This window comes from Stigmatopora argus, chromosome 15 (assembly GCF_051989625.1).
Source record: "Stigmatopora argus isolate UIUO_Sarg chromosome 15, RoL_Sarg_1.0, whole genome shotgun sequence".
In the NCBI taxonomy this organism is placed as follows: Eukaryota; Metazoa; Chordata; class Actinopteri; order Syngnathiformes; family Syngnathidae; genus Stigmatopora; species Stigmatopora argus.
In genome coordinates this window covers 4,110,915-4,123,378 of record NC_135401.1, presented here as the reverse complement: position 1 = coordinate 4,123,378, position 12,464 = coordinate 4,110,915, and the positions used below count along the sequence as shown (strand labels likewise).

At 40.7% G+C, this 12,464-nt stretch overlaps 2 protein-coding genes and 2 long non-coding RNA genes across 4 annotated transcripts in view; 2 read left to right on the top strand and 2 right to left on the bottom strand.

The window, feature by feature from the left end:
- Nucleotides 1-2,177, top strand: part of LOC144089485 (CAP-Gly domain-containing linker protein 4) — a 28,795-nt gene extending 26,618 nt beyond the window's left edge. Inside the window, exon 15 of the mRNA XM_077620376.1 lies at nt 899-2,177. Coding sequence (XP_077476502.1) covers nt 899-1,277 — 379 coding nt within the window. The 3' untranslated portion in view covers nt 1,278-2,177. The remainder of the gene's footprint in view (nt 1-898) is intronic.
- An 857-nt stretch (nt 2,178-3,034) lies between these two features.
- LOC144089486 (creatine kinase, testis isozyme-like) lies at nt 3,035-6,199 on the bottom strand. Its single transcript, XM_077620377.1, has 8 exons — nt 5,814-6,199; nt 5,023-5,210; nt 4,794-4,948; nt 4,591-4,723; nt 3,865-4,036; nt 3,679-3,802; nt 3,422-3,611; nt 3,035-3,341 (listed from the first exon to the last, which is right to left on the bottom strand). The coding sequence occupies exons 1-8, from the start codon at nt 5,834-5,836 to the stop codon at nt 3,163-3,165; spliced, it is 1,164 nt and encodes a 387-aa protein (XP_077476503.1). The 5' UTR covers nt 5,837-6,199; the 3' UTR covers nt 3,035-3,162.
- LOC144089489 (uncharacterized) lies at nt 4,546-8,644 on the top strand. Its single transcript, XR_013305087.1, has 7 exons — nt 4,546-5,191; nt 5,276-7,074; nt 7,209-7,300; nt 7,949-8,015; nt 8,102-8,366; nt 8,424-8,488; nt 8,561-8,644. It is a non-coding gene; the product is annotated as an uncharacterized LOC144089489 (long non-coding RNA).
- A 47-nt stretch (nt 8,645-8,691) lies between these two features.
- Nucleotides 8,692-10,436, bottom strand: LOC144089488 (uncharacterized). The gene is made up of 5 exons (XR_013305086.1): nt 10,309-10,436; nt 9,739-9,791; nt 9,291-9,373; nt 9,123-9,215; nt 8,692-9,008 (listed from the first exon to the last, which is right to left on the bottom strand). It is a non-coding gene; the product is annotated as an uncharacterized LOC144089488 (long non-coding RNA).
- Nucleotides 10,437-12,464: the final 2,028 nt, after the last annotated feature.

The following is a 12,464-nucleotide window of genomic DNA, read 5'->3' as shown; positions in this document are numbered from 1 at the left end:
CATTTTAGATATATTTCGATTTTTTTTATAAATACATTTAAAAAACTGGATTAAAAGCCCTGAATATTCAGTTTTTTATAGATCTAAAACAATGTTTATTTTAGCTTTTTTTATATATTTTTAGATTTTACGAAATGATTTTTGAACTAAAAACACAGAAAAAATGATTAAAAGATTACAATTATTGATTTAAAAGGGGAAAAATCAGGAAATTTAATATACATCTATACTCTTCATTTTAATTTGATCCCAAAACAGAAAGTCGGCACTCATGATTTACATTCCCGGGCCACACAAAATGATGCGGCGGGCCAGATTTGGCCCCCGGGCCGCCACTTTGACACATGTGCTTTATGCTATACTAATCACCTTTATGCCATAATCCACAAAGTCCATTTTTTTCCAATATTGTCAATTTTAGATCTTTTGGTGCCCGTACATGGCTGGGATAGGCTCCAGCACCCCCCGCTAACCCTGTAAAGGTACATGGAACAAAAAATGAATGTATAACTCTATTTTTTTTGGCTTTGACATATATTGCATAAATGCAATTAATCACATGCTGTCCATAGTTAACCGACAATGTTTCAAATGAGGTCATATCAGAAAAAAATGGAACTCTACAATTCACACCGTGTGATAAGATATCCAATGTGTTGCATATGGGTAAAGAATTTGGATCATAATGCAGTGACCAAATAGCACCAGTTTTTACATGCTAAATTGAACTAATGAAATCTGCTAGTCTTTCAAAATTTCTAATGACCAGCAAGTTTCATCACGACATTACAGGCTTGATTGTAATTTATCTCTTTACGGTCAGTCATTTCTGGACGTTTCCTTGATACTCTTTACTAATTTTCCTCCCCTTGTTTAAAAAAAAAAAATCAACCCCAAGGAATCGATCCAAATCAACAAGGAGTCGATCCAAATCCCATCGGCAACGCTGGACCATCCTGAGCGCGGGTGGCGGCAAAAGCGGCACCCCCAGAAGTAGCGGCTTAGGGTCCAGCAACCAAGTCCGCCTCCACGAGGGCACGCAGGTCCTGTTGAACAGCGCCAATGAAATGGCTTTTGTCCGTTACATGGGCACGGCCGACTTTGCTCCGGGGATTTGGCTGGGTCTGGAACTCCGAGGTCCCATGGGCAAGAACGACGGTTCCGTAGGCGACCGCCGCTACTTCACCTGCCGCCCGGGTCACGGCGTTCTCGTCCGGCCTAGCCGGGTCACCTACCGTGGGATCAACGGTTCCCGGCTGGTGGATGAAGACAGCTGAGAAATGCAACGCTTCCAGAAGGTACAATTTATTTTAAAAACAAAAAAAACTGAATTGAATAACAAACAAAACTAAACGTACTGTCTTACATTTCCAAAGCATTTTTCATCTGCACTACTTTATTTGTAAGAATGCTATGACAGTCCAAACCCAAGTAGTAATTGTTTAGGAGATCAAATTAATGCACTTTATTGAATTAGCTCAGAATTTCCATCAAAATTAATTCATAGGAGAAATAGGAGGGATTTAATAAGACAAAGCCTTGCACTACTTATAATATGATTGCGCTGTTAGACATTAGATTCATCGATTTACATAAAGATTGCACTCTGTATTGTTCTGGTTGGTGTACAGGTTGTTTTTGATCTTGTTGTATTTTAGAATAGCTGTTTGGATCCCATAGTTCACAGGAAAATACAAGAGTAGAATTTGATGCATGCGTTTTAGTACAAAGCATCCGTCCATATTAAATAAGGTAGCATGAGGCATAGTTATAAGTTGACTTTGATTAGAGCAGATAAAGAGGGGAAATGCAATCGCCTTTAAATCCTCAAGCTTATATGGTTAGTATTCATATTTGATTATGTAATCTGTAATAGGATCACGTAGAACTCATGTTTGTGGGCCACAATCTCAGCTAAAAAAGTCACCAGCCCAATGAAATAGTAATGTGCCATTAGCCAAGCTGTCATTTGCACCCTCTGACAAATTATATTTCAGAAAATAAGCATTTCTTTAACTTACTAGTCAACAACTTATTCCAGATCTGCAGTTTTTTACGGTTGTCTTTTCTGTAAAACTTAGTGGGAATGTCTTCAAGCGAGGTTTAATACTGTGTTTAGATTTGTATCATTCAATTTTCTATCATCAAAAAAATAAAACAAACCATTTTTGACTTACCTTGGTTCGCTATCCCAACATTTTAAGAGGATACCTTTTGCAAGTGTAATCAGTTCATTAGTCTGGTGCTACGTATTTTAGTAGACACCTCATTGGTTTAGTGTCCGTACAAAGACCAAGATCCACTGCGGTCCTCTGCAGAATCGGTTTGAAACCCGTTTGAAGCCATTGTGAGCTCAAGTCAGTTCTACTTTTGCAAGGTTTTTTTCTGACAACACCTTGACAACAACCTTTTAGACAACAATTGTCATATTTTCCTTAAAGCGTTCACATTTGCATCCGATTTATTTTTCAATTTGACTCAAAAGCGGATCAAAACGACCACTTTTATTCAGTGTTGCAGCGACTGGCAATGTTTCTAAAACATCCTTATTTCCCACAATTCCGAACATGTTCAGGCTCATAAATTGATTGTGATGCTGTGTGCCTCCATTAAAATTGCAAGGCTTTTGTCATAGATCATAAAACCTCATGTATTTAAACAAGGATAAATCCTCTCGAGACCCTTACTGGCAGATTTGTAATATGCTAAACCACCTACCTATTTTTTCTGAAATATCAGAAGCAGTCTCATTTAGGATTGGATGATCTCTGCCCTAAATTGTACTGAGTCTTTGCCAGAACAAAAAAAAATGGACGTCTATTGCTCTCAATGGCAGCCAATGAGTCCTTTTAACTCTTTGACTGCCATTTGTGTTGCTTTTAACAAGACAATTTCCAAAAATATGAATCCAAAATTGGAAAATTTAGATCCTGTCAACAACTTGACACTTTAAAAAATCCCATGCTGTTATGTTAATGTGCAACTATTCTATTCGGCTTTAGGTTGCGTTATACGTTCAATACTATTCACAAAACCGAGAAAAACTGCAGTTTATTTTAGTGCCTCTCAACGTTAATGTAGTAATGCAAAGACTTTTGGAACTTCAATATACCTCAGTACACACTGTAGGACAGTCATTTAATTAATCTAAGGGCGCTTCTACTACTTCTGGGCGGGCATGAGTTCGTCAATGGGCTCCCCCGCCACCAGTTTCTTTTCCATGTCCACCAGCAACTTCACGCCATCGACCACCATCTGCACCAGCTCCACCTCAGAGAAGCCCAGTCTGTCGGCATTGGAGATGTCAAAGACGCCATCCACGGCGCCGGTGTCCACGCCACCTGTCGAATAGGTTCCGTTTGACGGCAATTCGGGAGCTTACGACTGAACGATTTGTGCCGCCGGCCCCCTAGATATATACCCGTGCCACGTTTCTGCAGCCTCAACTTTTTAAGGACATCGTCAAACTCGGGATGACCGCTCATGTTGGGTAACTTGACGTGCACGCCGGCCCGCAGACCGGTTCCCAGGTTGGATGGGCAAGTCAGGATGTAGCCGAGGTGCTCGTTCCACATGAAGGAAAAGCCTTTGTTTTTGAACAAAGATTCAATCTGGAAAGGCCACGAGCGTCGCGTCAATGTCGATCGAAATCGCTTTTGGTCACAAGTCGGAACGCACCTCCGTGAGTCCGGTGCAGAAGCGAGTAAACACTTCCTTCAAGTTGCCGCCCTTCTGCATGGAGATGACTCGTAAATGGTCCTCTTCGTTCACCCACACCAAGAACGTCTTTTTGTCGTTATGCCTGAAAGGAAAACGCGTCAATTGAGCACTTGGTCACGCACCGGGAGCACGGGCGCGTCCCACCAGATGCCTCTGGCGTCGGGCCAGTCGCGAGCCATTCTGGAGGCCAGCAGCAGAGGGGACACGGGCTTGTCGAACAGCAGGTGGTCGTCAATCATCGTTTGCTGTTCTTCCTCCGACAGATCTCGCAAGGAATAATATTTCCCCTGCAGGTCTCCGGTCAATGAACCCAGAACTGCGGAAAAGTAGGAATCATTTTTTATTTTTTTATTTTCCGTCCCATCGTAGCATCGGTACACGGTTGATTGGTCGCCGGTCTTTTGGTCGCCCGGAAGATAAGTGATAATTACCATTTAAATCGTTGCTCAAATTCCCTAAATACAAACTGCGAATTATTATTTAGTCAGACTTTTATTGTTTTTTGTTGGAGAACTTGTTAAGAGCCTGACTGACGTAGCTTCTTAAAGGGACAACGCATGTACATACAAACTCTTATACACACACATGTCGGCTCACTTCTCATGGCCATTGTTGGCTTTTATTGATGCATAGACAGTGTTGTTTTACCTTGTTTTGTCATCGGTCTTTTGGTCGTCGGTCTTTTGGTCGCTGGTCTTTTGGTCGCCAGTCGTTTGGTCGCCGGTCTTTTGGTCGCCGGTCTTTTGGTCGCCCGTTGTCGCGGTCGGGGCGACCAAAAGACCGCGACCACAAGACCGGCGACCAAAAGACCGGCGACCAAAAGACCGGTGACCAATCGACCGCACACGATAGCATCGCAGTCTGCCGTACCTTCGACGGAGAGCTTCTCCACGGCGCGTCTCTCTCCTCGCCTGCAGAGTGGTGGCAGGCAGAAGCCGCGGACACTGCGACCCGTTCGGACCCGGGAGCTCAAAACGTATTCCGGATCCAGGTCGTCGCCTCCCTTGAGGCGAGAGATTGGGCGTTTGCACCCACTCGGAAACCCACCTCGTACTTTAAGGGTGGTCCTTTACCATGAGGTTTTCTGGGTTGAGGTCGGTCTTATGCATGTCTGTTGCTTTGTAGCCTCCATGTCTGTCCTCGATGACCAGGTCAAGCAGTTCTTTGAAGACCTCGTACGACTCCTCGTCGCCGGCCACGCAGCCCACCGTCATGATGAAGGGGTGACCTGCACGTGTGGAAGAATGTCAACGTTGGCGTCTTAGAAGACGCGACGGTGAGCACGAGTGACGTGGCCATCACCTGGATTGTCCACGCCCGTCTGGATGACTCTGTCTACGGTGAAGCCGTTAGGGGTGGTCCGCTCCCGCAGCGTTTTGTACATGTCCATGTTTAAGAACTTGGCCATGTGGTTGTTGTGTTGACTGAGATCCGGGAACTCGTCCTCTGCAGTCAGCCCCTTGAGCTGCAGGTTGGCCATTTTTTGACAGCTAAACACATTAACAAAAACATTGCAGATTCAAAGTGGATTAAAGAATCATACATTTCGTCAAAGGCAGCCAGGTGGAAAAGTGGTTGGCGCGTCGGCCTCGCAGTCCTGAGGTCCTGGGTTCGAATCCAGGTAGGTCCACCTGTGTGAAGTTTAAATGTTCTCCTGCGTGGGTTTTCTCTGGGTACTCCGGTTTCCTCCCATTCCCAAATTCATGCATGGTAGGCTGATAGGACACTCTAAAATGCCCTTAGCTACTATGTGGAGTCTGCATGTTCTCCCCATGGCTGTGTGGATTTTCTCCGGGTACTCCGGTTTCCTCCCACATTCCAAAAACATGCACAGTAGGCTAATTGTACACTCTAAATTGCCCATAGCTACGATTAATTGTTTGTCTCCTTGTGCCCTGCCATCGGCTGGCCACCGATTCATGTTAGCTGGGATGCGTAAGTTCCAGCACCCCCCGCGAACCTTGTGAGGATCAGTCATTCAGAAAATGAATGAATGGATGTTGTTGAATTTGTGCACTTGATGGTGAAGCCTTAAATCTCAATATACTTTTATATAATGAAAACAAATTGAACGCGTTTACTTGTTTACTTACACTTGTTCAATAGTGTCTGACATGTTTCCGTCTTCTCTCTTCACAGGTCCGACACACACCCAAAAAATGAACTTGCCTGTCTTGGATGATGCACAAACGTTCTCGTGCAGAGGAATGTCTAGGCACAAATTTATATATACCCACGCGTGTTCCTTTAAAGCGACGTGCTAAGCGCCATGAAGTGTTATTAAAGCCAGCCAACGTTACGTGAGCGAATTTCCAAAGACTGCGTATGCTCCACGTTGCCTATGTATTAAAAAACCCCTTTCAACAAGGCGTTCTATTCGTACGTATGACGCTAATCCTGAATAATAATAAAAAAAGTATAAATGTACATAACCGCAGACCAGTCATGTTTTACATGTAGGCATTCCAAACAAATAATCCCCTGCAATCATAAAGTTTGTGACCACAAGAGGACGTTATAGTTGAGATGTGGATTTACGGTCTAACATGATTTAATGTTTTGATAATACCAGTGGTGGACCGTCAGGGCCTACAAGGCATTCTCTGATGGCCTTAAAAACTATCTGAATCACAGACTGATGTTAATTATATTTCTTCCATGAATACTAAATAATTCCAAATTGTCTGTCAACTTATTTTCATTGCTTTTCCCCTTGTTGCGCTTCTTCCCGATGTGCGTTTTTATATTTGAGCATTTAGCCAATCACATTTTAGCCATTATTTGTTGCCAGGGTCAGAAATCTACCTGGGGGCTTTCACAATCAGTTCGGCACGCCCTGCAGTGTAAAATAAGCGTCAATAAAACTATTGCTTTAACCAATCAGATTTCAGCCTGTCACAACCGGAAACGGAAATGTACAGCCCTAGGTCAAAGTTTAAATGTTCCATAACCTTCAAAATGGCGGATGAGGTAGCAGTCAGTAAGGCAGTGGACTGCAGAGCAGCTCAGAAGTGAGCGTTTATCGAAGAAAGACCTGATAAAGTTCTTACAGGACAATGCGGCGCATTCGGTACGTTGTCATTTGGGCATTTCGAAACCCCAGTGCTCATTTTAAGAGTGCATTCTGACGGGAACGTGCTTCGGTGGCGTGATGTAGCCCCACGCGGATGGACGCAGGAAAATGTTTGCAAACTAATTGGCTACATTGCGTTCCCTATAACTCTTTATGTTTAAAAAGAAATCATTCCATTGTGTGTTTCAGTTCCTCGACGACCACAGACTGCTGGGAAAGATCGAGAATGTGGCCAAAAAGGAGCAACTTGTCGACGCCATAACGAGCTGTTTGTCAGCAGAGTGAGTCGTTTTTTTTTTTTTTGATGTAGCCCCACGCGGATGGACGCAGGAAAAGGTTTGCAAACTAATTGGCTACATTGCGTTACCTATAACTCTTAATGTTTAAAAAGAAATCATTCCATTGTGTGTTTCAGTTCCTCAACGACCACAGACTGCTGGGAAAGATCGAGAATGTGGCCAAAAAGGAGCAACTTGTCGACGCCATAACGAGCTGTTTGTCAGCAGAGTGAGTTGTTTTTTAAATACTAGTTTCTCTCTCCGTGTAATAATTGAATTTCAGCGTTCAAGGCTTTGCTCAATTAGCTTGGTTTTCATTATGATGCATCCAAATTTTGAAGGAAAACACTAACTGATCTGGTGTTGATTTTTAATAGTAAGAACCTATGTGGATAACTCACACAGACAAGTAGAACCCTACTTTAGTATGAAATAAAATATCTATTTATTTTTCCAAATTCATGATAGTATATAAATTCCTCGCAGCACCGATTGGCCAAGTAATGTCACGTGATCATCTGCAGCCAGTAATGGTCAATTGACCTCTGTATTAGAGGCTCCACTGAACCCAGGTTAAGAACCACTGATATATACCTTTACATTTTTAGTTTTAAATGTCGTTTTGACAAAACCTAAGTCTGACATTCATTCAACAGTAGCACAGGGGTAATTTTTAATTCAAGTTTAAACATGGTAAAATGACCATTTGTCCCCAGTATATGAAGAGAAAAACCGAATCAATAATGACTTTAGGATATTTAAAAAAAATGAATGGATTTGGAATGATTTACTGAAAAACTCATCCAGGATGAAATAACATGGAAAGGGAATGTGGGTCATTTGTGCAATTATATAATCATGCTGTAGTGTTTTGCAGATGTTTAAAGCCACGGAGATGGTAGGTGAAAGCAGTCAAAATTGACAAGACCAAAGAAGTGGATGAGGTAAGCCCCAAGTGTTTCAGGTTATTCCTTTTATTTCTTAATTTCATGTGTATTAAACCTACTCTTTTTATCTTGCTTCTCTTCAGGGTGCATCCAAATCAACTTGTCATTATAGAGCAGGGGTCTCCAACTCTGGTCCTCAAGGGCCCCTGTCCAGTATGTTTTCCATATCTCCCACATTTGAATCAAATGATCAACTTGTCAGCAAGCTCTCCAGGAGCTTGATTATGATCTTGGTGTGGGAAGATATGGAAAATAGACTGGAGTTGGAGATCCCTGTTAAAGACTTGGATTATTTTTAGTCTCTCTGCCTCCAGTGGACAAAAAGTAAACCAAGCTTCAAAGTCAGAGGTATGTCTAATTTTATTTTCTTCCTCTTATGCCTTTAATATTGCTTGACTTTTGCAGTGGGATGAAGGTTTGCTGACTACAAGGAAAGGATAGATGGCACTATTAGAAGAAGGATCATCTTGGTAAGTATACTTTTAAAAATACCAAATTTATTTTTTTACTCTGTTTGTGACCCTTGACTTTTCTTCTTCCAGAATTCCTCATCCATTTACTGATGGAAGATTATACCTCCTTGAAAAGGACTTCAATTGTGGAAAAATAAAAATTCTTGAAATATATATTTGTCTGATTCTTTACATAGGAAAAAAATGCAAGTAATGTGTCAAGTTGAAACTTTTTATTAGCAGGAAACACTTTTAAATGGCTGGTCTTTTCTCCACCTGCAGACAAATTTTTTTATTAACACTTAGAAAAAAAAAAGGCTGCCATTGAGGTTTTAATCAGCCATTTTAACACCTGGTTTTTTAAAAAAAATACTCAAAGTTTTAAGCAGCCATTTATTTTGACACCTGTTTTTTTTTTTCCTAAGTATTAAAAAAAAAAAAAAAAAAAATTGGCTGCTATTGAGGGATGTTTTAAGCAGCCAATTTTGCAATCCTTAAAAGTTCCTGTGTCTCACTTGGCCAGAACTGTGGACTTTACCTAAAAGAGGGGGAAGAAGTAAACCGCATGTCAGTGTTACACAGGATTAAAATGTTTGAAACTAATTTGGATGAATACTTGGGTATTCTACAATAAACAAATGCATGAACCTACCAGCATTCTCCAGAGATGCCACAGAGTGATCATTAGGCAGCCAGCCAGCAAGGTAGAACACCTAGTCCCCTCCACTTGGAAAACCTCCAGGATCTGTGCAAAAAAGCAAAAGTTATAAAATATAGAGACTGGAGATAGGCTTAGGTGCTTTTTTGGAACTCATTTTACCTTAATCTGGCCCCATCTCCGCTCCTGTAAACTCAAGGGTGTCAGTGTTCTTTCTGGGCACACAGGAAGAGCTACTGGGAAACCTTGCAAATAAAAAAAAAGTTGTTATAGAGACTGGAGATTCAATAGATTAGTTTAAATAAAAACCCTGTTTTACCTTGATCAGGTCAAAATAATATAGCCCAATGCAGAGTCAAAATGTTATATTTTATTTGTGAGTGGTGATTTATGATCAATTAAAGCCACCTTTTGAAACGCAATCTAAATTAAACAAGATTGTATAAAGGTTTACATCTTTTATATGATAATATAAATGTTTGATGATCATGCATCTTTCTTTAGTTTATCCTTAACTTCTTGCAGTGCATGCTCTGCCTCCAATTACATTACAGCGCCTTCTTTGTTTTATCCAAAATGATTTATTTCGGGTTAGGGTTAAAGATCTTACCTCAACATGGGTGTGGGTGGTCAGGATACGCTGGAAGAGCTGCATCTTGAATGCTAAACAGAGAAAACTTGATTTAGTAAACGATCAAGATAAAGAATTAAATGAAGTTAGTGAGTGCTCCGTGCTATTTTCCCCTCCAGACAAGGTGATTAAATATACAGACTGACTTAAACAGCTAGGAGAAAGTTGGCTTAACAATTTTCTTAAAATCAGAACAATTACAAATTGGAACCGTGATTGATTAGTCGACTAATCACTCGTTTTTGAATGAGCCTTTATCCAGCAAATGTATCAGCTTTGTTTGAATAAATTAAACGTTTCTCCTACACGACTCAATAATGGAGAGAAAGCGGACAACATACTTTTTAAGTCAAATGTGAGGCGTCTTCGGGACGCTAATGCTAAGTTAACTAGTCACATACGGCACACAGCCGGTCGGGAAAAGGATCCCAAACTTAAATTGTCGACGATCTGTTCAACTTGGCATTAAACTAACAGATTTGTTGGCATTTTGGCTCAATAGATTCCTAAAAAAATGCACTAAAGCCAGTAAATTGCTCTACGCCTTACCTCGTGTGTGTGGCAGCCATCCACCAGCAAACAAAAGGCTGTATGAAAGAACGAACCACTGCGCATGTGCATAATTTGCACACCGGCGTAGGCAATCGTCATAACCACGCCCATATTTTTACGCCATATTGAATGTGGAAAAGATGGTGGCTTGCTTACCGTGCTCCGCAATGGGGTTTGTCCTCAACTCAATGTCTATGTTTTGAAGATGACGTAGACTAGTCGTGATTTTTGTGGTCTTGATGCTATAAAACAGTATATGTGTTAGTACACTCATTTTTACCAAATATTGAGTAACATTTTTACTTAGTATTTGACATCAACTCACCTTTATTTCAGGCCATCTGACGCCGTTAAAAGTTAACATTTGAGACCTTTTTGTGGTCTTGTTGCTATAAAACAGTATGTATTAGTACACCTTTTTTTTTTTTTTACCAAATATTGAGTAACATTTTTACTTAGTATTTTACATCAACTCACCTTTATTTCAGGGCACCTGACTCCATTAAAAGTTAACATTTGAAACACAAAGAATGCTTCATTGTCTCATCTCATCTCATTTTCTGAACAGCTTTATCCTCATTAGGGTCACCAGGGGGTGCTGGAGCCTATCCCAGCTGACTCCAGGCCAGGGGCAGGGTACACCCTGAATTGGTGGCCAGCCAATCGCAGGGCATAAGGAGACAAACATTTTTTCTAAGGATTACTAGCCTTATGATGCTTTTTTTTATAGTGTAGTGGTTCACTCACTTGACTTTGGTGGGATGAATTCCTGCTCAGTGTTGGTGTGAGAGCGTCTCAGTGTGTCCCATGGCTGATTGGTGACCAGTCTGCCTTTCAACTGGGATTGGCTCCAGTAACCCATGAGGTACACAGTATGGATGATGAATGAATGACTGAATACAAATAACAAATAAAAGCCTTAGTAGAAACATATGTACAAACACACACACACACACACACACACACACACAGACAGAGACACACACACACACAGACACACACACACACACACACACACACACGTTTCAGTGAGAGATGTTGAGGGAATTTGTCATATTGTGACAACTCAGTTACCTACACTTGAGACATGCGTGGAACTGCAGACGCAGAAAACGAATAAAATGTTATGCCACCCACTCCCCCATGATGCCATCGTAACACTGTGGTCGGACCACAAATAAATATCATTTGAGGTGGTTGCATAAGAGAAAATGCTAAAAGATTCAAGAAACTGTCACAATCTTGGCCAGAAAGGAACTCAAGTACTTGTCATGGAAATTTACAATCACGCTCAGAGCAGACACTTAAAAACACTTACACAATATATTTAGACAACCCGACTTTGTCGTCCAATGAAAAAAAAACTGCTTTGGGATTTATTTCTTTTTTTTTTACATAGCAAATATACCAAAACATTGCAGGAAACGTATTATATAGTCATTTATTTTTGGGGGCAAATATCTTCCCAAGGGCAATTTACAGCATTTACCAGAGTCATAGTACAATACTTTTTAATTACATCATTTACAGATGCAGTTTAGTATGTCTTTGTACATGAAAGAATGATGGGTGGGCTACAGAAGGGGGACAAGGAAATAGAAATGATGCTCCTAGAGGAGGTTAGCATACTAATGCTGCGTTCAGACCCATCGCAATTATTTTTCCCTCATCCCAAGATGAGTTCTCATCAAAAGTCAAATGTGCTTTATCATTTACGTGACTTTAGTTGGCAGGAGATGTAATAAAAGTCAACATCAGGTCAACTGAAGTTCAAATAAAGAAAATTAGGCTCAGAAGAATTGCCAAATTTGAGGAGATTGAAGTCACAATCTCATGAAAATTAGAAATATTGTGATGTTATGAGATTAAAGTCGCAATATTAAGAGAATTAAGTCATATGGAGGAATACTACAGGATTAAAATCTTAATATTACAAAATTAAAGTCGCTTTGTTGTTTTGTGAACTGGAAATTGTTTCGATTTATGGTCTGAAAATACTCCAAAATACGTGTAATATTAGGAGTTTGAAGTACTAGGAGAAAGTTATTTTACTTGTTTTTTATGTTAAGTGAAGCCATGGATTAAAGTGGAATAAAACATTTAAAAGTTGTTTTTTTAGGGGCAAACACAAAGTTTTCCTTGTAAATCTATTT